The 25,447-nt window shown below is 44.0% G+C and overlaps 2 protein-coding genes across 3 annotated transcripts; both read right to left on the bottom strand.

Annotated features, from left to right (window-relative positions):
- Positions 1-618: 618 nt before the first annotated feature.
- On the bottom strand, positions 619-16,957 carry LOC129171408 (envoplakin-like). Its single transcript, XM_054760027.1, has 23 exons — positions 16,761-16,957; positions 14,300-14,399; positions 14,076-14,230; positions 13,781-13,904; positions 13,563-13,694; positions 11,382-11,423; positions 11,145-11,306; positions 10,587-10,694; positions 10,379-10,474; positions 10,204-10,314; positions 9,408-9,554; positions 9,172-9,326; positions 8,992-9,089; positions 8,738-8,910; positions 8,100-8,278; positions 7,886-8,024; positions 7,609-7,802; positions 6,618-6,768; positions 6,442-6,525; positions 6,236-6,370; positions 6,071-6,163; positions 1,295-4,783; positions 619-1,195 (listed from the first exon to the last, which is right to left on the bottom strand). The coding sequence occupies exons 1-22, from the start codon at positions 16,799-16,801 to the stop codon at positions 1,295-1,297; spliced, it is 6,108 nt and encodes a 2,035-aa protein (XP_054616002.1). The 5' UTR covers positions 16,802-16,957; the 3' UTR covers positions 619-1,195.
- Positions 16,958-19,463: 2,506 nt separating this feature from the next.
- ddx5 (DEAD (Asp-Glu-Ala-Asp) box helicase 5) lies at positions 19,464-25,039 on the bottom strand. 2 transcript variants are annotated; one of them, XM_054760486.1, is made up of 13 exons: positions 24,845-25,033; positions 24,035-24,215; positions 23,818-23,914; positions 23,605-23,738; positions 23,446-23,511; positions 22,809-22,950; positions 22,575-22,735; positions 22,277-22,449; positions 22,086-22,196; positions 21,939-22,000; positions 21,811-21,870; positions 20,346-20,567; positions 19,464-20,177 (listed from the first exon to the last, which is right to left on the bottom strand). In XM_054760486.1, the coding sequence occupies exons 1-13, from the start codon at positions 24,895-24,897 to the stop codon at positions 19,792-19,794; spliced, it is 1,848 nt and encodes a 615-aa protein (XP_054616461.1). In that variant the 5' UTR covers positions 24,898-25,033; the 3' UTR covers positions 19,464-19,791. The 2 variants fall into 2 exon arrangements, with proteins under 2 accessions (XP_054616461.1, XP_054616462.1); XM_054760487.1 differs by having other exon boundaries at positions 20,006-20,177; positions 20,333-20,567; positions 24,845-25,039.
- Positions 25,040-25,447: the final 408 nt, after the last annotated feature.

Below are 25,447 nucleotides of genomic sequence, written 5' to 3'. Positions count from 1 at the left end.
GGGATATTTCCTACTTTATAGTTTACTCAAATGCAGCATACAAATGAGATTAGCCTGCCACGCTTTTACCTTTGTGGGAATTATGGTGCTTTTAGCTAAATGCAAACAAGCGCATTCAAAAAACAAGAGTCATGAATGTCAGTATTGTCATCAAATGACAGCAGTGCAGCGGAAACAAAAAAAGAGGATACGGCAAACCAGGTACGGTAATTAAAGGTGATCGGTTTTTAATCTACTAGGTATGAAAACATTCCAGTGTTGGCCAACCTGGAGGAACCTGCAAAGCTGTGCCGTGCTAACATACTGGCAACATAACGTGAATATTGGCTATCAACCACATTGACTTCTAAATACGATATTTTATTGTCTAAAATGTATTGGCTACTTTTAACATATGAGAGGGGGATTCGGCTCAAAAATTGAAATTAAAGTGGACCGCTTGTTAGGTTGTTAGCGCAAGGCAATGCTAACAAAATGGCTGCCAGCCCTTTAGCTCTGCCTCCCCAGCTAGCTGATCTCCTTCTTGTAAGTTTCAAATGTGTTTTCTCACATACTTGTTTTGTTTAAAGTGAATGTCACAGAGGCTGTCTGACCATTCAAAATACAGCAGTTTAAAATGAAGACTTATGAAGTCCTTTATTATTAAGTATGTCATTTATTATTATGTCTGTAACGCATGATTCACATTTATGCAATAAACATGTCGTAATGGAAATACTATTGTAAAAAAAACAAACAGGACTGTAAAATGAAAACACGGTTTGTGGATTCTCAGACACCTATCTGAGAATGCTTAGAAAGAACAACAATATAAATTACCCTGATTTTTACACAAACCCAAAAATCATACCCAAAACAGATCCACATAAAAAAAAATTAAAATCCCTATCCCTTAAATGTTCTTATACACTGTATAGACAAAGTATTTGGCAACATGATCACCGTACCTACAGGAGGTGAAGATGAAAGAAAATATGGAGTGGTATCAGTCTCCCCGTGGCTGCAAAAGAAGCTTTCACTCTTCACTTTCACTTTCTTAAGATGGTGGAGTGTGTCCGTTTAGCCAGAAGAACAAGTAGTAAGGTCAGAGGTTGCTGGTGTGTGGTGGTGACTTGATTAGGTTGAGGTCAGGGTTCTGTGCAAGTTCTTCTACACCAAACTCATCCAAGCATGGCCGGGACATTGCTTGCACGTGCTGGAACAGAAAAGATGGCAAGCGGAATATTGTGTGTCTGGATATGTTTGCCTACGTCGTGTATGTAATTACTTTTTAGTAATATCTTGAACCCTCTACCTAAATTTTGTTGTTTGCAGAGTTGAACCGAAAGTTGGAGTATGATGGAGCATCTGTTTCGTCACTGGAGGCTGCTGGGAGGAGCAAGAGTCCTGTGCTGACGTCCTTCTTACACCGATCGATGGCCTGCTTGTAGGATATCTTCTCCTTGCTGATGGGGTCAACCAGTACTTTTGTGTAGGCAGACCCGCTTTGCAGGTCTTCAGCCGTCTTGCTGTCAATCACATTGGTTTCTTTAGCTTCTTGCAGAGTGAGGCGGCCAGGTTTAGTGGGATCAACGAACCCTCCAGTCAGGTACTGCGCCTCAATGTACCATTGGGCGTTTTCTTGAGGAATGTACCCTTTTTGCGCCGCCTGACCCACAGAGAGACGCTCTTTGGTGAGAGGATCCTCAATCCCGGTGAAGGCCTTCTGAGCGTTCAGGAGCTTGTACATGTGCGCGTTGTCAATGAGGCCATGTTCAGCTGCTTTGTGGACGGATAGCTTGTCTTTCTTGGTGAGATCCACAATTCCCCCTGAGGCTGCCTGCGCTTCCAGAAGCTTGAGAGCTGTGTCGGCATCAATGAGCTTACGAGTTAAGGCGCTTCTCACAGACATGCGACTTTCTGTGGTAGTGTCGAAAATACCAGAGATTGGGAATTGCTCATCAGCTAATGAAGCGATGAGGTTGTTGACACTGCCACTATGACTGTTAAGACTAGTGTAGGAGGACCTCATGGAAGTAGGCATGGAGCTTATGGGAGAAAGTGGGGAGGATTTGACAGGGGACTTTGGGCTTGTGACTGGTGGAACATATGGTTTTCTGGTTTCTCCAGCCACAAGAAGAGCAAATTCAGAAATGGGCATTTTGCCATCCTTGTAGCGCATCACATCATACTGGGTCAAGCGGCCATCTTTCAGGGCATCTTTGACAGAGTACTGCATCCCACTCTTACGATCCTGCAGAACTGTTGTATCCCCATCCGGTCCCATGGAGGTGATTTCTTCCCAGTCACACTCCAGTTCTGACAGTTGTATGTACTGGTTGCGATCAATTAATCCTTTGACATAGGCATCATACGGAGCCAAGTCTTTACCAGTGTCCGGATCCAAGATGGTGACCTTGGTAGAAAGGTTTGTCTCTCTTGTGTGAGTTTCAGCCTGGTCGTCTTTTCTAATGCTTTCTTTTAGTTCAAGGATGAGCGCCTCTTTTTGGTGGTGTTTGTCTTTTTCATTCAGGATTTCTCTCTCCAGCCTTTGTATTTCAGAGGATGCCTTGAGACTCCTCTGCCTTGCCATCTGGGTTCTTTCACTCATCAGCTTTGACTGTTGCTGGAAAGTGATGCTGATATTCTGCCTTTGACTTTCAAGCAGTTTAAGCTGTCTGAGAAGATCCTCCTTTTCCCTGAGCAGATTATTTTTGTTGGCTACCAGGGTGGTCTCTTCTTGGGTAATTACAGATACAGAAGTCTCCAGGTGATTAATTTTGATTCTAAAGCCCTGAAGGTTGTCTTCCTTGTCACGTCTCATATTTCTCTCCTGTGCAACAAGATCTCTCAAGTGTTCCCTCTCGGCCTCCACCGCTGGGTCTTTCTCCACACGAACAACTTCCCTGTAAACAATCTTCTCTGTTTTCTTCTCCTTTTCTAGAATTTCCAACTTCATCTTCATGCTGCTGATTTCTCTGTGCAGGCGATGTATTTGGTTTCCTTCTGTTTCCATTTCAACACGCGTACCATCGATGAGTTTCTCTAGCTTGGGGTCCCTCTCCACTTTCAGGACCTCCTCAATGACGATCTTTTCCTCAACGGGTTTTGGAGTAGTCTCCAGCTCAAGAATCTGAGCTTTGATGTGCCTGAGCTCGGACTCAATTTGAATCTTCTTCTGGCGTTCATCCATCTGAGCCACGGTGTTCTCTTTTTCTTGAATCAGTGCTCTGAGTTGTCTGACCTCGATTTCAAGCTTCCTACGTACTTTGACTTCCTCATCTAGAGACATGTTTAACCTTTCATGTTCTAAGATCTGTTTGGGGTCCTTCTGAAGACGCACCACTTCTTGCACCACAAGCTTTTCCTCTGGTTTCTGCCGCTCAAGCATGATGAATTGATTCTGAAGGTCAAAAACACATTCTTCTGCACTACGTCGTTGTTGAGTCTCTTCTCTAACAGTCCTCCGAAGTCTGTTGACCTCTTTCTCCAGAAGCGGGTCATTCTCATATTTGATCACCTCTTTATTCACAAGCTTTGTCTGCACTTTGGATTTTTCTACTTTCAAATCATCCCTTTCTTTCCGTAGATGCATCAGCAGTTCAAGAGTAGAGTTATAGTTGACTTGAAGACGTGAAACTTGGTTGTTCAAGCGCTGCAGCTCCCTGATGACCTCTGGACTTTTCTCTTCTTTGATAACCTCCTGGGTGACTTCCTTGTAATCGATCTTGGGTTTCTGAGCTCGCAGAGTGGTCAGCGTGGTCATCACCATGTCAGTTTCATGCTCCAGATCTGTGCGTTTTCGACCACAATCCTGCATCTCATTCCTCAGACGCAACAACTCGACTTCCGTCTCAGGGTCAACTCTGAAAATCTCATTGATGACCTCTTTGACCTCATATTTAGGTCGTAGCTTCTCTACTTCACCGTAACGTAACTGAAGTGTGGTCAGGTCCTTCATCAAGATAACATTTTCATCTTTCTCCTCCTCTAAGGCCATTCGTAGTTTGTTTGACTCTTCTATCGATTCTGGATCTTGTTGGACCTGCTTCACCACCTTAGTGACAACCATTGGTTCTATGGTGGGAATGACCCTCTCCAATGTGTTTATCTGGCTCCTAATGCTGAAAATACTGTTATTGAGGGACAGGCAATGAGATTCTTCCGCTGCAAGATCATTCTTGAATGTGAAAACAGCTTTTAGCATCTCCGGATCCTTTTCAAGCCTCACCACTTCCTTCTTCACAACCTTCTCCCTGATTTTGGGTTTCTGCTGAACCAGTAAAGTGAGCTCATTTTTCACTTGAATCGTCTCTGAGTTTCTAGTCTGGAGCTCCAGGCGTATTCTCTGTATTTCACTCTGCATCTTGTCAGCTTCTTTCTGAAGCTGTGGGTCTCGTTCATATTCGGTTACCACTTTGGTTACCAGTTTAGGCTCAACGCTGATCAGCTGTTTTTCCAGTTGGATAATTTTCTCATTAAGTATGTCTATTTCTGAATGGGTTCTCGACCGCTTATATTCTTCATCTTTGATCCTACTTTTCAGAGACTTTAGATCAGCTTCCACTTTGGCATCACGGTAGTACTCTACTACCTCCTTCTCCTCCAACCTCTCCACTCCTCTCCTGCTTTTCAAGGACAAGTATCTCTGCCTGTAAGTTTCCAGGTCATTTTCAGCAGCTAAGCGACGGGACATCTCCTCATTCAAGTCTCTCTTTATGATTTCAGCCTCTTCCATGTCTTTCATCTGGCTCTGTAGTTGCAGCTGCTGATTGACGACTACACTGCTGACTTTGTCTTCATTCTGTCCACAAAGTACACAGGAGAAAAATATTACATTTCTTTGCGCAGAAAAAACTATTCTGTTGAGCAATTAATGAACAGCAGGGTGTCTAGCACCACCCTTCCAATAATGAACCCATCCATCCATTTTCTATACCGCATATCCTCTTTAGAGTCACGAGTAAGTCAGCGAGAGGCGGGGTCCACCCTGGACTGGTCACCCATCAGTCACAAGGCACATAAAAACAAACAAGCATTTACACTCACATTCACGTCAATTTAGAGTCTCAAATTAACCTAATGTGCTCATTTTTGGAATGTGTAAAGATGCTGGAGTACCTGTAGAAAATCTATGCATGCACGGGGAGAACATGCACACTCTACATACGTAGAGATGTCGATATAGAGATTTGAACCGTCGATTTTCTGGCTGTGTGGCCAACATACTAACCACCAGACCACCATGCAGCACAATGCTGACCCAATAATGCAAAATGTATTGGTTTAAGTCAGTGGACACCAACCTTTTTGAGCCCAAGATCCCTGGTCTCAACTACTTCAAAGCATCACTTGAAAATACATTTCACATGGGGTGTCCTGATAGAACTTTTTCACCTCCAATATGATACCGATATTTAGCCTTGCGTATCAGCCAATACCGATATCAATCCAATATCAGCATCAATTATACATACTTTTACTTTTTTTGGCTTGATCAAGTGATTTTACCCAAACTGAGAATAGTCAGCAACAGCAGGTATTTAAATCCAACATTGCTCACCACCAGGCACAACAAATTAGCTTATCTTGTCGTCTCTACAGTATGGTCTTATGAAAATCCTCATGCTGTTTTTTGTGATGCGGCTTCAAATATGAGATGAGGTTGGTCGTATTAAACATTCCCGGTTCTGAGCTACCACGGGAAACTTGTGCATGACAAGTTTTGCACTGAACTACAACGTCTTTTTCAGACTTTAACGAGAGACTTTAACAACACTCTTACTGTTTGCTACTTTGTTAGCACGTTAGCACGCACTGTTGTTGTGATCACATAGGCTCTATCTGGGTGCTGCTGGATAGACGTGCTGCAGCGATCCTGGAATGGACTACTTGCATCGGAGTGATGATATCAGAGATTTTAGATGTAGGCTGATATAATCCTTTTTTTTTTTTGCTAATATCAGATTGATATCGAATATCAATATCAGATCGGGACACCCCTACGTTTCACCCTCTAATCCATTCCTCACTCTCGTTTCATCTTGTCAAAAGGTTAGATGAGCACTCCAACACCTCTACGCTGTCTTACCCTGAGAATGATCTTCTTGGCTGTCCCGATCTGGTTGAGAAGCTGCTCATTCTCTGCAGACACCTCAGCAAAACGGTTCAATAAGTCTTTTTCCTGTAGAATAAACAGATATCAAGTTTAGACAAGGTCTTTTAGTTACGTACAATAACCTACTGTTTGCATTACCTTCCTCTGGACAGCCTGAGCCATAGTGGAACTTTGACGTTTTTTCAAAATGGGTTCATCGTCGTCATCGTCATCATCTTCATCGTCATCATCATTCAGAGTGCCGCGGTATGTGTTGGATTTGATTTCGTATTCCTGCAAAGCACATTTGTTTAAGAATGACCTCATGAATAGTGGTAACGGTAAATGACAATAATGTAATTTACATTTAAGGTGTTCTGGAGTTCACGGGAGAGATCCTTGAATCGACGCACATCATCTGACTTCCTCTGAATGTCCTCCATCACTCTCTGAACATGAGACATCATTTAAGGTCAAATGATACAAAAAGGTAGGTTCATAATGGTCAATCATCATTTGGTGAAATTATGTTTTCTCTCACCTTCTGAGAGCTGTGCTTGGATGTTATTTGGGCCACATCATCAGTAGGTTTGATTGTGTTGTTTGGCAAATTGACCAAAAAGAAATCCAGTGACTGAGCAGCATTCTGGAAGTCTTGGTTTTTATTGGTTGCTTCCTGTATCAGGGTAGACCTACAGAAACATGGCAAAAAAAAGATGCTTAGCACTCATGGCATCTTTATGATGGTCCCAACACAAATACCATGACAGGAATCACATATAGCGGATCCTGTCAAACACTTTCTAACACTGCTCAAGTTTCTGATTTTTTTCTCATAGGAAATTGAAATGGAAATAAAATAATTTCAAAGTCAAACTGCTATTGTAAAACATTTAACTGTACATGGGTGTGTGTGTGTGTGTGTGTGTGTGTGGTGGTTGGTGGGGGGGGGGGGGGGGGGCAGCAAAACAAATGTTTTGAACTTCAAATGAACTTTCTTCTGTCGCTTCTTTTTGGCGTTTTTTTTTATGTCACAAACTAGACATGAGTCCCCAAAAGAGATTTCTCGCACGTCGTTTATTGGAAAAAAAGAGTATCTAGACGTGTCTGATTAATTGCTTAATATAGCAAAAAAATTGCTAAATTGTCAACACTGATCCCTCAGGCTACATGTTCGTATTCTGTGGTAGAAAAGGTGTGTTATAATGTGTTAATAAGCGAGGGCGAACAGACAGCGCCAAAAGAATTTGAGGCGGACAATGTGTAAGGTGACGTTGGACTCTTACTGCTTTGTACTATATACAGTAAGTCCTTCTTTTGGAATTAGCATTGCAAAAAGCTATAAAAAAGCCAAAGAAAAAGCAAAAAACACAGGCCAAACAAGCGGTTATTTGATAGTAGCTGAAGTAAATGAGCTTCTCTTCTATGTATGACAGCAACTCAAAGTCTTAGAGAGTATATATGAAAAATCTGAGCTATGCGAACTTAGCGGCGGTCAACTTCAGAGTTTCAACTCTATTTGTAAACCTCACCTTTCCTGGAGTTGATTTTTGACACTGGTGAAGCGGTTCTTCAGATGTTTCACTTCACTCTCCTGGCGGCGAATGTCTGGGCAGTATTCATTGAAATTCTGCTGCAGGGAGCTACACACTTGCTTTGTCACGTCCAAGTCTCTCCCCAATGTGTTCAAGTCATCCTTCTTTAACGAAACAGCCTGACGAACATCCTGTTTGATGGCAGCAACACACAGTACAGAGACAGCTTAGGTTAATCTTGAACTAAACTGACATAAATGTGTGGTCTTCATACCTGCAGCTGACGGCTACGACTCATCAGGGCGTTTGTTTGGTCTGGAATGGCACCATCCTTAACGAGCTGCTGCTCAAACCCAGAGACCGTGCCTTCTACCTTCTGCATTTGCCTCTCAAGGAACATTGAGGCTGAAGCTCTGTGTGAAAGGAAGGAAAACTGTGAATAGTATTCAGGCAGCTCTTCCATCCTGCTTCCATTGAGGGCTTCTTACTTTTTATCATAAAGATCAACAAGGCTGTTGATGTCATCCATTTTGGTGTTGGCAGCAGCGAGTTTGAGAGGCAAGATTGAGGCATTGGGTCCAAGTGGTTTCTTGGCCAGAATGGGATCCAAGTCTCTTTGGAGGGCAGACTTCTCTGACTCGAGCCTTCTCGCCGTCTGGGCTGATTTCTAGAGTGTGATATGATATGGCTGTCAATAAAGAGCCGCACATGTTTGCAAAACATACAGTGCACCCATCCATTTTCCATACCGCTCGTCCTAATGAGGGTCATGGGTGAGCTGGAGCCTATCCCAGCTGACTTCAGGTGAGAGGCAGGGTACAGCATTAACTGGTCACCGGGCAATCACACGGCATGTACAGAGAGACAATTCACATTCACGCCTATTGGCAACTAATGACTCTTCAATTAGCTTAACATTCTGGGTTACCCAGAGAAAATCCATATAAGCACAGGAAGAGATGCTCCAACAGAGATTCTAATCTGTGTATCCAGAAATGCTAAGGCAGAGATGCTAATTGGCGTTAATTTAACAGTATGCCGTTGTAGTTTGCAGTAGTGTAGAACAGCACTGCAACATACTGAGTGGGAGGCATATTTTTGATACAGCTCTGTGTAAAACATTCACCTTGTGATCTTGCAGCCTGTTTTCCAGGTCTAGCACTGGGTTGCGGTTGTCCAGAGGGGCCCTCAGTCGTTTATGGATGTCCATTTTGCACAGATCCAGATTGCTGTTGAGCTCATCTAGTTGTCCGGCTAGTTTTGCAGCTTTAGGGTCTTCTGGGGTGCTTCGGACGGAAACTAGGAAGCAGTAAATTGTCAGGTCAGCAGTCAGGAAGAGGCTGTCCTAAAAAAAACCCCAACAACAACACTTCTTCTAACCTGCATTCTGAGGGCGATCCACCTCCACAGAGGGGGTCTTCAGTGAGGTCATTATAGCTGATCTTTTGTTCTTCAAGTCCGCCAGCTTCTTCTCAAAACTGTTTGTGCAATGACAACTTTGAATATATCACAGACGAGGGCTTAGTCCTGATCAGGGGAAAACAACATGTCTAACTCTACCTGTTTACTTTTTGCATGGCCTCGTCATCAGGTGGTGGCACCTTGAAACACGCCCCAGGGAGTGTTTTGGTCCTCTTGCTGCTGTCTTGCAGCTCCCACATCGCATTATCATAGATGGACTTTAATGTTAGCTCATCACCACGCCTCACTGCTCCCTAAAGAGGCAGCCAGTGATAAAAGACATTTAAGAGTCTCCTCACTATGTCATTATTGTGACAGTCCAAAGTCCTTCCTACTTTTTCATCCTGCCAGTCACACAGCGCTACGACCGCAGTGGGCTTGGTCAGCTTGCTTCGTCGTAGCTTCAGAGGTGCTATGTTGCGGCTGAGTTGTCTGAGAGCTGCCAGGCGTTGCTCGTTCCTCTTTACCGCCGGTTCGTCCCCCTGAGGGTACAATTTACATTCCACAAGGACCTCAGCAGGGGAAAATCCCACTCAAACATCTTTGAGATTTCAGAAATATTCACAAAGTGCAAAAGCTTGTTTGGTGACACCTAAATCTGGCACATGGACAAAATACTGATCTGCTCTGGGTTTGACTGAGCGGGGTAATCCAGAGTAAGCCTGCTTCTGAAAACAGACCTCTGAAATTAAACAAACATAGTAAAGTATGTCAACATGGGCCAAGACTTGGAGGAACCTGAATTTAGGGACTCAGAGGACCAAATCACTTTTACTCAGGCTGGCTACAACCAGTACAACTGATAAATCTAAAGTCTGAGCACAGACGTGATAGCTTTTTGCAAAGGCCCTATTGTATCTGCTGTGCTTTTATTAATATTATGCAGTACTCAGAATGTCTTCGCATTTTTGAGGGCCTTAACATGCATGAAAAGGTACAGGTTTGATAACCAAATAATGACCAAATCTGATACACAGCCCAATTACGTTGAGCATGATTTTGTTTATAAAAGCAAGAAAAGGCTGAAATATCCAAGGGGAGTGAATACTTTTGCAAGGCATGTATGCCACCATGCTGCATATTCAAATACAGTAGTGGAAATGAATTAATTGCATTGGAATTGAACAGTACCTGGAGATCCAAGAGGACCTCGGAATTGCTCTTGCCGGCCAAAAACGTTGGGTCCAGGTTGTAGGTGAGTCTGTCCAGCGACTCAGACAATGTCTCTGCATCCAGCTGGAACTATAGTAAACAGTTACATGTCAACAAGGATCCAAGGTCACCAAGGCCCATGTTGGTGACTTACCTTCTTGTAGTCTTCAACATTGTCCAGGTGATTTTCCTGTGCTAGACACAAGTTGAGGAAGGATTGCCATCCATTTTGCACTGCGTCTCTGTGGGCCTGACAACAACGCTTACGGCTTACATCAGAGTACAGTGATTTGTCTGAAGAATCATTAGTATTCCTCTATGTGGAGGAGTATAATAATGTTGCATATGTCTTGCAGATGTACCTGTATTGCTGAGCTGCCAGGATGTTTCGTGTCCAACAGACGATCTCCTTCCTCCAGGAGCTGGTTCACCTCACGTTCATGTGATAGCAGCCCATTGGTTTTGAATTTCTGCGTCCAAATAGCAAAAAAGGTACCGTAGTCTAAATGTTCACATTACAGTATGTTCTTAGCCAGCAGCTAATCTGTACACAGGTAATGCGTGTGGATCACACTTGTGCTTGAAGGCAAACTGACAAACTGAAAAGCCAAATTCTTCCTCACTCAGCAGGTAAGTACCACAATTACTACGTACATGTTAAAAACGTGTGGATAAAAGGGTTGGGACAATCAGTGTATCAATATCTCAGGGCTTGGACTAAACATTTAGTTTTTATCATACTGACACATGACTGTGCCCTGGTGCACTAAGCAAGGTCCATCAAGGCATGCTTGGATGAGTTTGATGTGGAAGAACTTATCCAACCATTGACCTCTACACGTTTTCTTCAATTTTCATTTTCTGTACGTGTAATGGCAAAGTGTTCCAAAACATCTACTTATGTGCAGTATATGACTGACCTCATACTCCATGCGAACAGTGGGAGGGTCAATCATGCGATCACTCCAGTCTCTCTGCAGGATCCTGTCCTGCTGCTGAGACAGGTAGTCCAGCTCTTTACCGCAGCTTTGCATGTACTCGTACAGAGAGGCCAAGTGTTTGCGCCTCCTTCGGGAGCTCTCCTGCACACGCACGACAACACATCAGAGGACATCCTCCTCACACACTCATCGTTGACAAATGGGGAATACACTCACCAAAAGCTTGTCGTGTTTTCCTTTAAGGATGGCGTACTGGCCCTGTTGGGGAGGATGAGAGGTGAGCTTGAGAGGATATACTGTACATGTGTCATTCCTTTATTACTTAAGAAAGGTACAGGTTACGAACGAGTTACGAACTCCTAAGTCACTCATACTGTAAACAGATAACAAGATTAAATGCAACAGTAATAAAAAGAGAGCAACGCCTTACTGTCTTAAAATATTGTCCCATGCTAGCCTGGAAGGGTAACTCTTCTCCTCCCAGATTTCCTTGTAACAGCGCATAGACTCCATGACCCCACTAGCATTCATTAGCATTAAATAATCTTTATCATTACAGGGATAGTTCTGATTTTTTTTTGACATGAAGTTGTATGACATCCCCATCAGCAGTGTAGTACACCAATAGTGACTTACCCCCCCATTGGTCCCATGAGTCCAGTTCTGGTTGGAGATCCGTGACGAGGAATGTAGTTCTGCTTAGTTGCTGGGGCCACTTAAGTAAAGAGTTTGGCTTCTCAAAACAACATGCGTTAAAAAGAGTAATACATTTGCATCACAAAAATGCCTCCTTGCAAAAAATCAAACCTCACAAATTAACAGACAAATATAACGTCGAGCAATTTGGGAGGCCGTTTTTTTCGCGAGGAAGCATTTTTTTGATACAAATGTGTCACTCTTTTGAACTCTTTTGAATTAACTAACAAATTGAACTTTTGAATTAAATGACCCAGCAACTAAGCAGAACGATGTTCCTCGTCACGGATCTCTGGCCAGAACTGGACTCACCGTTGATACACTACACTGCTGATGGGGATGTCATACAACTTCATGTCAAAAAATCCCAACTATCCCTTTAATGTTGGTCGCATCATACTAAGAAGTACTCTGTCTATGTTGCACTCAAAACAGCCAAAAATGGTGAGTGCACAGTGATGGACACTTACTACCCAGGAGATGGGGAAGATCTGTGTTTGAATCTATGTTTGGGCATCTCTGTGTGGAATTTGCATGTTCTCGCCGTGCGTGCGTGGGTTTTCTCCAGGTACTCCGGTTTCCTCCCACATTCCAAAAACATGCATATTAGGTTAATCGACTCTAAATTGGTTGTTTGTCTATATGTGCCCTGTGATTGGCTGGCGACCAGGCCAGTGTGTGCCCTGCCTCTCTAACAAAGTCAGCTGGGATAGGCTCCTGCATACCCCCGTGACCCTAATGAGGACAAGCGGCATAGAAAATGGATGGATGGATGGAATTTACTCTGTCATTTTGCTGTATGAGTCACAGCGGCTATAAAAATAGTAGTCTTAATGAACCAGGAAGTAGCCTGCAGTGCAGACAAATTCACAGGAAAGTGATACAGTCCTATTATTTTATGTTATTTTCTCCGAGCTAGGAAGTGGCCTACTAACAGCGATTAAACAGAGATGGAGGTCCACACTCTATTCACTAAGTTTCTATGTCATCCTCTGTGTGTTATAATTGGTGTTAATGAGTTGGGTAGTTGTTTATGTCGACATATGTTTTTTTAATAGACGGAATTTGATTTTGCACACAGAGTTAACTGGCTGTTAGTAGTGATCACCGTGCACCACAGAGCAACAAGCTCAGTATGTCCGTGGTCTGGAATTACAGAATTCCAAGGTTTGCCTTTAGATGACTGTAAAGCAGTGCTTCTCAATTAGTGGGGCGGGCCCCCCCTGGAGGGGCACGGTGGGGTGTATAGGGGGTGTGAGAGGCTTGGTGGACTAAGCTCATACAATGTCTTAAAGATTGGCAAGTCCGGTAGTGTCTCTCTTCAAGCTTGAATGATGCTTGTGCCAGCAAACTCATACAGTGGTTTGTACAGGTAAATAAATGCATGACATAAAGCAGTGGTTATGTGGGGGGGTGAGGCGTCTAGCTTCTATAATACTTCTAATCTACTGTAACAACACACCTCAGGAAGAATCATTCAGTCACACGCAGCGTTTTGCCACTTTTCCTATAAGCTGTATTGCACATTGCAGTGTTTGTCTTATTTTGCACAAACAGCGTTTATTTGTGAAATGCATTCAGTAAAAGAGGTGTTATGTGTTCATTTCACAACATTAGTTTGAAGAGCCGCTCGGTATCGGTTAATATTGGTAATGAAGTTCAAGACAATACTCGGCGTCTCTCTAAGTAAGTGATGTATACCTGTGAAGATGTGGTGTCAGGCTTCAGCTGGGAACTGTAGGCCTCAATCTCTTGATGCAGGATGTTGTGAGCTGCAATCTGTTTCTCCACATCCGACAGACTGCGCCCGTAGCCCTCTGTGTCTAAACGCCTCTGAAAATTCACACACAGGACAAATGTGATTTTGCGTGACGTCACAGGAGGAGTTAGTTGAGAGGTTTTGGGGACAATGAACGGACCTGTTTGTCATCCAGCGCTGAGCCCCAGTCTATCCTTTGTTTTGGCATCAAGTCCTGCACTTGGTCGTAGAGATCTCTGTATACGGAACAGTCCTTCACCCAGCGGTCGTGGAGGTTTCTGACACTGACAATCGGAACAAGACAGGTTTCCGTGAGCAAGGCTGGTGGAAAGCAATGTGACGACAATGTTGAAGTGATGGTTTTGTGGCTAGCGTATCTTGATGTGATGGTATGCGAGGTGTGTCTGCTGGCTCGCATGGCAACACGTTCCATCAGCTCATGTCACTCAACTCACTCTCGGTCGATCTCGGAAGCCTGCGGGTGCTGCAGACGCTTGGCCTTGTCCACGTCCATGAAGAGGTCCTTCAGCAGGCCCTCTGCCTCCGCCAGGTTGTCTGCATTCTCTTTCTGGTGCATCAGAGGCTGGTTCCTCTCGTCACGCTGCTGGTCCTACACGGCAGCAAGTCTTGATGTCACCTTAACACGCTTTTGGACTAAACTGATTAAAGCCTTTCTTACCACAGTCAGCAGATCCTCCGCCTGCAGGATATTCTTCTCCACTCGGTCTGCATTCTTCTGCATGCGAGCAATGAGGGAAGCCAGGTCAGTGGCCTGGGTCCTATGGAGAATATGAAGAAAGCCATTAGCGTCCCGCAAATTTACCATATTTTTACTTTCATCATCAAGAAAAACATCATCTCTGGCACCACAGATGGCATTGGTGACAGTGTCCATGCTTGAGCCGCCCAGTGATCCCCGTCCAAATGATTTTTGCCCCGAGGGGGACAAATTTCCCTTATTTTCACACATTTTGGGGAAAATTCTGCTCATTTTTGAACACCAGTGTTGACATGTATGGGCCACAACTTTAGTAAGCACAGGTAACCAGCTATAAGGCAGTGATTCTCAAAGAGTGGGGCGGGCCCCCTGTGGGGGCAAACATTTCTCCAAGGTTGGCAGGTCTTCATTCATGCATGAACGATGCTGGTGCCAGCAACTCATACAGTGGTTTCTACAGATAAATAAATAAATAGCTTCTCACTACTATTTTAAATTGGGGGCGTACAAAAGCATTTCTGTCCCCTAGGGGGGCATGACAGAAAATAATTTGTAACCATTGCTGTAAGCCAATAGATCTCCATTATGCTGTTTCCCAACAATCAGCAAAGAGAATAAAGAAAGTATAAATACAATTAGGATTGATTAGAACAATACACAAAATATGTCGTATCTAGTTGGGGGCGGCATGACTCAGGTGGTAGAGTGGTCGTCTCCCAACCTGAAGGTTACGGTTTCAATCCTCCGTCCTCCCGTGATCGTGTCGAAGTGTCCTTGGGGAAGATACTGAACCCCCAGTTGCTCCTGATGCTGCGTCATCAGCAGGTAAATGTGCCAACAGTGGCAAAGCGCTTTGAGTGCCTTGGAGGGGGAAAAGCGCTATACAAGTGAAAGACCCTATCAGTTGAGTACCTATCCAAGTTTAAGCACTTTATATTAGTCTTTGGGTGTCTAATGAATTATTGTCAGTGAATTTATTGCTACTTTTTGCTATTTTTAAGAAGAAAATATGTTGCTGCACAGCAGGATTATCACCAGGATAAACCACCTGTTTGGTTTGATGTTTTGAGACATTTAAGAAGTAAAAATAAAATTAAAAAATGAACATGACTCCATGACCTCATTAGGTACACCTGTGCAATCTACTGAGATGAGATGCAGTACAAAAGAGCGGATTGACAGTGTCCTGAAGGTGTGAATCATGTTCATACTAAATGACTGTGGTTATAGTTTGTATAGACATAATGTTTTGTGCTCCTCTTATGCATTTCAACAAGATCTCATTAGAATGCATGACAACTTGAACAAAGACGACTGCCCCACCTGCTTGTCACAGTACTTTATCAGCATGTCAGTCGTGAACGTGTTTTGCTCTCCGCTTATTTGCTCTGTCATTCCCTCACCCTACGTGATATGAAAGCCAACTATTTATCCTGACACACCCCAAGCAGGACCCGGAGGGGGGGTAGGGGTGACGAGGTGTTTGCTGTCACCGCCCCCCCCCCCCACCCCCTCCCCCAATCACCTGCTGGAATGCTGTCAGACTGAAATGTGTCAGCAAAGGAATGGCGGCACTCATGCGCAGTAGTACAATGACATGACAGCTCGTAGTAGCTTCTCTTCCTGCGGTGCGTTATCCTTTTTATTGCCGCCTTAATCACACGGGCCGCGTCTTATCTGTGCTGCAAAAGTCCAACCGGTGTTTGCATGCAGCCTTGGAAACATCAGCACTACAGTCATGGACTCATGCGCTGTTCGACTTCCATCATGAAGACCCCCGACACACCCTCGGCCCTTGGTCAGTCACACACCCATTTTTACAAGTATGCAGACACCCACCCTCAACCCAGTCCAAGGAAGGGGCTTGTTGCACAATGACAAGACGACTGAAGCATACAGCGAGGCATAACTCTGGTAAACCAGATGACTGGTTCAGTATTATGAACGTGATATAAGACATGGAACTATTAACACACAGACTGGGATTGACGAGGACATACAGTATGGCAAGAAAATGAGTGAAATGCACTGTTCACTGACGGAAAACAAGGATTGTATTGGAAGTATTGATTTGATTGGAAAATGGAACCTCCGGCGCCCCTTGTGTCTTGATGGGTGCTCGGGTCATACCTCCTGTTTTTCCCGGGAAACTATAAGCAATAACATTTTCCCCTTTTTTCCCTTCCCTTAAATTTCCCTTATATTCAAATGCACATGTTGACAGGTGCTGCTTGGGTTCTGGTCAAACACGGGGCGCTGTGACTGAGTGGGAACAGCGCCAAAATCCAAATACACTTTCATTCATAACGCATTGCTGTACGTTGTACTGCTGCATTTTAAAGCAGTCACTGTACATGACAGGTTAGACCAGTGTTACAGTGGCTACACACACACACACACACACACACACGTATCCGCTCACCTGCTGATCTTCACAGGGCTGTTTTCCTGTTTCTTCGACATGACGGGAGAGTGTTCAGGCCCGCTGGCGTAACCGGAGTCCGAGTATGTTTCAACCTGCTCCTCTTCCTCTCTTTGGCTCAGTCCCTTCCTTCCTTTCGTTCCGTGTCTCCGGCGGCGTCTTCCCTCGATTAAGGTGCGTCTGTCAGCTCCGCCCAGGCCAGCAGGTGTGTCACCAATAAAAGCAGTCAGCGCAGTGTGGGGGGGAGGAGGGGGACCGGGTAGACCTGTTCCACTTCTAACACAGTCACACAGTGCAGAAGAATTTCAACTTTTTTTTTCCAACAATGGCACATTACAATCAGGTGTTGTAGGCCCCCGTACCTCACAATGAAAACATAAAGCGTAAACCTCGTCCCGCAGTGGTGAATGTCTTTTCAGAGATGACACATTTACAATGGTCTCTGTCCTCACTCATGCATACGAATGCTGTGGAATGTAGAAGAGCAGGTAACTTGTATCCGGATTACTATTAGCAATGTCGGCACCACATTTCTCTTTTTGATTCATTGAAAGAACCAGCAAGGCTGCACTCCATTTGTAATTAAACTTATCACAGAAGGAATGAAGTGTTTGATCCTGCTAGGATTTGTATATTGAAATCCTAACATGCGCACCTTGTTATTCGTCAAATAGAACTACAGTGGAGGGAAAATATGCACTTGGTTCTCCTTTGAACCAGCTTCCACTTCTGGGACTTACCCGACCTCCACAAATGCACTGTGGGGTGAATTTGGAAGAAGTCAACTGACCCATGACATCAAAGGCCCATAAATGCGTGTTTGGATTAATTTGGTGTGGAAAAACTTGAGAGTCCTGGTCCCGAGCCCACCAAACACCTTTGGGATGAACTCAACGAGACCTCTGACCTCACAAATGTGGATAAAATCCCCACAGGTTATTCCATGCTATCATGTGAATTCTTCCACACCAAATTCAACCAAACATGCTTTTCTGGATCTTGAGGTAAGAAGTCAGTCAAGTTCTTCCACACCAGATTCATCCAAACATTCATTTATGAATCTTCAAGTCACAGGACAGTCAAGTGTTTACCCACCAAAATTATCCAACCATGCGTTGGAGAACATTGAAATCGTGGGTCAGTTGAGTTCTTCTGCACCAAACTTATCCAATCGTGCATTTCTGGAACTTGAGACCATGGGGTCAGTCAGGTTTATCCACACCAAACTTATTTGAGGACGTTGGCATTCATTTAATTTCATTTCTTGTGTATTTGATGTGGACATCTCAGTTACATTAGGCAGATCAGATGCATTGTTTGAGTGTTTCAGCACATGTGCTAATTTGCAACACTTGTCCACAGGAGGCTTTTGAAATTATATCATGGTTCAGTCTAAAACCCATCCAGTCATGCATTTCTGGATCTTGAGATCATGGGTCATTTATGTTATATTCCTATCTAAATTGTCCATATGTGTAAATGTGAGTGTGAATGGTTGTCAAGATGAAAGCTAGATACATTTGTTTATATGTATCTATAGGTGTGCTGTGATTGGCTGCTGACCAGTCCAGGGTGTTCTTTTGGCTAAAGTCAGATGGGATAGGCTCCAGCTCATCTGTGGCCGTGAACAAGTTCAGTGATAAAGAAAAGTCGAAACACTCTGTGCGAGAAGATAATTGGATGATTTCTATCTGATGTTGCAGCCCTGTCAAATGAATAATCACTGGAAATATAGCACAGACATTAAGTACAGGTTGCAGAAGAGCTGCACCGTGACAAGGCCCACAGTGTGGTTTCATGCTTCACTGGAAAGAAGTTGGTTGTGCATGCTGCTCTGTCTCATGCTTGCTGTGGGTGTGTCTCATGCACACCCACGCAGCAGGCTCTCCTAAAACCAACACCCTCATACCTCCAGGAGGGATGAAGAAAGAAAATTAGCACTAGTGCGCCATAAACGTCAAAAGCAGCACACTTTACTAAGGAATAAGTAACAGCACAAAGGGGAGTTGACAGATAAGGTAGGTCAATAGTCACTCAACAAAATCAAGATTTATCTTTATTTAGCAAATGAGACAATAGAAAGCCACAGAAAGCCTCAATGGTGGATGAGGTTTGCAATATAACAATGTGTTGGTTAAATTTATCACTATTGATGCAGAGGTATTGTTTAACGGAAGGCCTCATGTCATGAAAAGGTACAGGTTTTCAATTTATGGCCACTCCCCCTTTGTCAAACCATAGGCATGTTACATCACAACTCATCCAATTTGACGTTTGAGTGCAAATGCAAACACGGTAAACGGAATTGCATCGTTGGGTACACATTGCAATCTGACACCAAACACTAGCAAGAATCTGGCTTTTTTTCTGTTTTGACTGACAATTGTGGCCGTGGAGCAAATGAAGCGGCCAGTGGGCTTCTGTTAACAGCTAGGCTTGGTGTACAGTAGCTGTATGGGCTCTAAACTCCTTTGACATTACCATTCTTAGTGTAGTTGGTCCAACAGAAACATACTGCGACATATTTTTCTGGTTTCTGTGAAAACCAAAACAGTAGTTACTTGCCTGGTCGATTTGCTAGACATTAATAGGGCACAGGCTTTAATTCCAATCAAGTGAAGCTTCATGACACCTAGTGGTCAAAATGGATTACAACCATTTCTAAGTTTACTACAGCAGACAAAAAAACCGACATAAACTTAGTCGTTTTTGTTGGTTTTTATTTGAAAGATCATGCAGTGCACTTCCATGGTGGGAGGTAACATCAGTTTCAAGGATACACATGAAAAGACAGTACTCTTGAAATTACGCAGTACAAAAACATAACTAAACATTACCGAGGAATGTAACAAATTAAATAGCAATAGAGTGGAGGTGAGGGGGGATGTGCAACGCTATAGTTTGCACTGCAGATCTTAAAATGCTCAATAGGTTATAGTTTGTAACCCTGTTGTGTAAATACAAAAAACAACCTAGATTAGGTAGGGAACTTAAAATGTCAAAAAAAGCAATAAATTACTTCTTTGTGTGTTTACTGGGGGAACTGAGGTGGCATAGCATAAGACACAAGGGGGGGAGGATGCTGCTGGGGAGCCTGTGCTGGGGGAAAGGGGAATTGCGGGTGACTGGTGCCATTCTGCTGGGGCTGGAAGTTGTTCTGAGGGGGGTAGGCTGCTGCCTGGTTATTAAACGACTGTCCATTGCTATTATAGCTGCCCCCGCCAAAGCCATTGCTGCTGCCACCACTATTGCTCCCCCCGTAGCCTCCATTCTGTGGGTTTGTATTGAATGCTTTGTTTGGTCCGTTGTCAAAGCCCCGACTGCTATCCCTGTCCCTAAAACTGCCAAAATCTCTCCTTCCTGAAGAATACCTATCCCGGCGCTCATAATCACCACCTCTCCCGCCCCTTGAACGACCTGCAAAGACAGAACAAACACGTGAAACCTGAGTTTTAATGTTTGAAGCATTAATTTATACCTAAAAAGGATGACAGTGAAACCATCCATCCTCTGAGAACAAGCAGCAGAAAAATAAAGTGGCTGCAGTTGACAGCGCAGTTTCTGTATCTCACCAATTTGATTTACCTCCTCTGACTTCCGCCATTTGGAGGAGCTTTGGGTTGATGGCCTGGTTGGCCTCGCGGAGCACAGAGACGAGGTCGCTGGCCTGCCTCATGTTGTTGGGGGTGAAGAAGGTGTAGGCCGTGCCTGTCTTTTGGCTACGGGCCGTTCTGCCAATGCGGTGGATATAGTCCTCAGAGTTGTTGGGGTAGTCAAAGTTGATGACAAATTTCACGTCCTCAACATCTGTAAGATTGTGTTGCGGTGTGGCAAAAAGGGACAGGAGGAGAGCACACAAAAGACGTGCGCCAGCGCCACCACAACAACCAGATCAAACAGCAGTGTTAGTAGCATCATGGAGTTGGGGAAGCGACAAGTCCAACAAGCTGCAAATAAATGGCGTTAGGAGAAAATACACTGGAATAATGGGGAGACTACAGTGGGAAGAGAGAAACAATGCACACTCCATTCGCTTCTAATCGAGGGGAATGAGGAGGAGCAAAGGAGAGAAAAAAAAAAAAAAATCCTCCAGGCCATGGCTGAACCACCATCAAAAAGACTGGATCAGGTCTTACCCTTCATTGGAGTATGCATTCACTAGTCCATTCCCATAGCAGCACATCCCCACTGTCATGTGACCCTGGCTGTCTACACTGTTAATGTCTCCTAGTGCCGCAACACTCATTGCTAGAACCATGTCCACTTGTAAAATGCACTTGTGAGCTGGGTGTTACTAAGTTCAGTCTTTAGCCAACACACTGGAGATCTGAACCAATTGACAGGATGCCTACAAAACTGTGCACCCCAGTCGCCGCGGCAAGATTATCCCAGTGATCATAGTCTCTCGTTGGCAGGTCTCGACATGACTTTGTAACGCAGGCGAGGGAGGAGTGTGAGCTTGGATTTTGCCAAAGGTGTCCAACTAGCATGTCCCACTGTCACCAATAGCGCCAGTAGCCATGTTATTGCAGAGGTGAGATTCCAATCGATCTTAAAGCTGCTCAACCGACAGAAGTTTAACTGCAACAGCGACGCCACCCATGCTTTACAACACGTCTGCGCAACAGAAAGCACCTTAGGAATGACTCAGGACAATGCAGCGGGGCTTTGAGCTGGGACAGTTACAGAGCCTGGGTGTGTGACGCAGTCCAAACCATTGCCAGAGAACAGATGAGCATGTGGGGGAGGAACTGTAGGCAGCCCTCAACACACCCCCAACTTTTAGATAGGCCAGCGCGTTATGCTGCACTCGGACCTTGTCACCTCTGTTTATGTGCACAACTGGGAGACCCGTGCCTCGCCAGTCAGGACACCTCCAAGAATCCTCCTTCCCCCTCTGGAGACCTGGGCTTGTCATGCCAAGGCCCTGCCATACAGACTGCTCCTTTGGGTAAGGGGAGAGACTCGGAAAGAAGCAGAAAAGTTAAAGAAAGCAAATATACTTTCTTCCATAAAAAGACATTAAAAGGGCTTCAGAGAGGATACTGACCTAGACCTCTGGAGGCAACATCTGTAGCGATGAGAATCGGAGCCTTGCCGTATTTGAACTCTATAAAATATGAGGACAAAAAGATGTGACGCTGTGCAGACTAAAACAAAAACTAAATATAAACCCACCATTAAGAACCCAGTCTCTCTCCTGCTGACTCTTATCTCCGTGGATTCCCATTGCAGGCCATCTATTGAATTAGTCAATATTAAAATTCATCTATCATGTAACATTTAAATTGGATTAAAAAAAAAAAAGAAAAAAAAAGAAATTACCCATCCCGCCTCATCCTCCTAGTAAGGTCATCACATCGCCGCTTTGTCTCCACAAAAATGATGGTTTTGTTCTCCTTCTCACTCATTATTTCTTCCAGCAGGCGAATTAGTCTTTGAGGGGAGAAAAAGAAAGTTATTTGGTTTATTGCCCAAGGAGCATCCTCTGGACTGAACGTGTATAATGTACTCACTTGTTCTCTTTCTCGCCATCGTTGCACACATCAACAATCTGTAGGATGTTGTGATTGGCACTCAGTTGCAGTGCTCCAACGTTGATCTGCACGTAGTCCTTCAGGAAGTCCTCAGCCAACTGACGCACCTCTTTGGGCCAGGTGGCGCTCCACATCAGTGTCTGGCGGTCAGGCTGCATTAAAAAAAATAATTTGAAGGGGGATTATTTAATCTAGGGTAGGGTAATATCAAATCCGATTCAAATTATGTCAATGCAAATGAAATCTTACATAATAATTGGATGTTACTCAAACTCACTCTGATTTGGTCAACAATCTTCCTGATCTGTGGTTCAAAGCCCATGTCCAGCATTCTGTCAGCCTCATCCAAGACAAGGTAAGTGCAGCGACGCAGGTTTGTCTTTCCTGCTTCAAGGAAGTCAATGAGCCTGCCTGGAGTTGCAATGCAAATCTCCACACCTTAAAAAAGGGGAGAACAATAAAAAAAAGTTTAACCTTAACAAACACAAATAGATCACAAGTCAGCCGTTACCTCTTTCAAGATCACGTATCTGTGGCCCCTTGGGTGCTCCTCCATAGATACAGGTGGACTTGAGGCGAGAAGCTCTACCATACTCTGCAGCCACCTGTTGCACCTGCTGTGCCAGCTCACGTGTTGGGGCCAGCACCAAGCACTGTCAAAGGAAATTGTTTTAATACAGAGATGCATCATTGCTAATTCATCAACTGGGTGAAACTGACTTGAACAATCAGCGTTTCCCAAACATTTTTGGTGACCCACCACAAAAAATGTGGGGCTACCTTTTCATTTTTATATTTAAAAGAATTTGCCCTAATTCACAAATGGGCTTGTCATTAAGAGTAGATGACATAGTACACTTAGATGCACATTATAACGCATGTGTTAATATAGTGAGATGGATACAATGTGTGCACATTAGCTTTAAAAATCACTTGGATCAAACCCAGGGAACATTTAAAAATCACCCACGCATTCTAAGACGCGCACACGCACCCATCTACCACTGCTCCAAATTAAACACTCATAAGTCAAACTCAAGAACTGGACTAAGTGGACAAATCATGTAAATTAGAGAGGTATCATCTAGCAATGTAACAAATTACCAATTTGGATGTTGTGGATAAAAAATGCTGCTGTAAATACTTACAATAGGACCATCACCACGCTCCAGGAAAGGCTGGTGGTTGATGTGAACAATTGCAGGCAACAGGTACTGTAAAATAAAATTACAAAAGTACAATTACAACAATGAAGTAGACAACCTACGTGAAGTATGTTTTGATTTTTTTTTTTTTTAACTACCTACCGAGAGAGTTTTGCCAGAGCCAGTCTGTGCAATGCCAACCATATCATTGCCACTCAGTGCTAAAGGCCAGCCCTGAGCCTGAATGGGGGTTGGTTCAGACCAGTTTTGCTTGTTGATCACATCCATAACATAGGCTGAAAAGAAAAAAATCAATATAGCGTATTATTTTAAAAGCCAAGCACAAATACAGTATCACCTAACCTGCAAACTTACATGGAAAGCCTGCTTCGTGGAAATTTACAATGGGATTTGGACAGCTTCTCCCCTTCACTGTGATTGTTTTGGCCCTCCTGTATTGTTCAACTTCTTGCTACAGTAGGGAAATAAGCAATACGTTTTTCGTGCAGAGAAATTGTGATTGTGTAACAACACGTGGAGAGAGTTCAACGCAAGACGTGTTGCGCAACAATCAGACCATGTGGATACATACCATAGACCTCCTCGACACATCAGGATGCTCCTGGTAAAAGTTTTTCTCGAATTTAGGAAGCTCGTCCAGATTCCAGTGTTTCTTCCGCAGGCGATCACCGGGGTTGCCAAACTTTCCTCCACCGCCACCTCCACCACCACCGCCTCGGCTCCCACCAAAACGAGGAGGGCCGCCACCGTAGCTGAAATACAAGTTCACTCTATTCAGTGACTACTAGCCATTCAGCCTAGGGAACTGGGGTTGAAAACAGTATTTTTACTTACGTCATTGCAAGTGCACATCTATAAAGGTGCATTATACTTTCCAGCCAGTAGAGGAACAATGGAAGCAGCCGGCATTTTGTGTGCGCTATAACGTTGCCACATGGCGAAAAACCGACTAGCTAATAAAAAGGTAACAACCCGCGCTATTGCCTCAACACATCTTTGGACTCGAAGTTTGTGTGGATATATTGATCAAAAAAGCAATACTTACAGCTTCATTTAATTACTATTGTGCTTTCAATGTATCGAGTAACGTCGAAGTAACAAAGTGCTAGCTTGAAGCTAACAGAAAGCCGCTAAAGCAGGCACAAGGCCAGACTAGGCCTCCAGCCAAAGACACCGGGCTGCCTTTATCGTACAACCCATGTGGCGATTGGGTACTGTAAATGGTGCACTGAACAATAATAAATAAGACTATAAGGTGTGTATTCGAACACTGAGAACATGTTACGTGTTATTCTTGAGTCATTTTCTCGGTTGAGACCGGGCAGCCATTTTCCACGAGAGGGGGTAAACCATCTTGGAACAATTGAGAAAATGTACTTACCCTCGGTCTCTGTCCCTGTCTCTGCCACGGTCTCTGTCGGCGTATCCTGGCATATTTGTTACTTTGTGTGTAAAGTTAAATAATAAAAAAAATAGATAAATCGACTTCCTCTACCACCGACTTAGTGACGATCGCTGAAATGCCGGTAAGAGAAAAAGGAGGTCCGGTTTATATAGCAAGCGGAAGTTATACTTCCGCCGTATTCATCCGCAGTGTGGTTTTCAACTTCAGCAGAGGCAGAGACGACGGTGCTACGGAAGAGAAACGAAACTGAGTTAACTCAAGCGTTCACGTCGTTCAGACATTTGGTAGATTTTTAAAAAAATGTTTCCTTACCTTAAAATAAGTTCCTCATAAAAGTATAGTTACGCTCCTATTTTCGCCCCGTCGCTGTTCAAGAACAGCTGATGTGAGCGGATGAATATGTTCCAGCCAGAAACCGGCAATGCGGCTTCACGCGGAATACGGCAAATGACGTAATCAGGACTGAGCTAAACGTGAACGCACGGCATTTTTCTTTTAACATTCACTTCTCTTTTGTTCAAGTTTAAGTACGTTTCAGTTTATTTATGTATCTAAATAAACTGTGATGCCATTGCATGA

This window comes from Dunckerocampus dactyliophorus, chromosome 18 (assembly GCF_027744805.1).
Source record: "Dunckerocampus dactyliophorus isolate RoL2022-P2 chromosome 18, RoL_Ddac_1.1, whole genome shotgun sequence".
In the NCBI taxonomy this organism is placed as follows: Eukaryota; Metazoa; Chordata; class Actinopteri; order Syngnathiformes; family Syngnathidae; genus Dunckerocampus; species Dunckerocampus dactyliophorus.
This window is presented reverse-complemented; position numbering and strand designations above follow the sequence as displayed.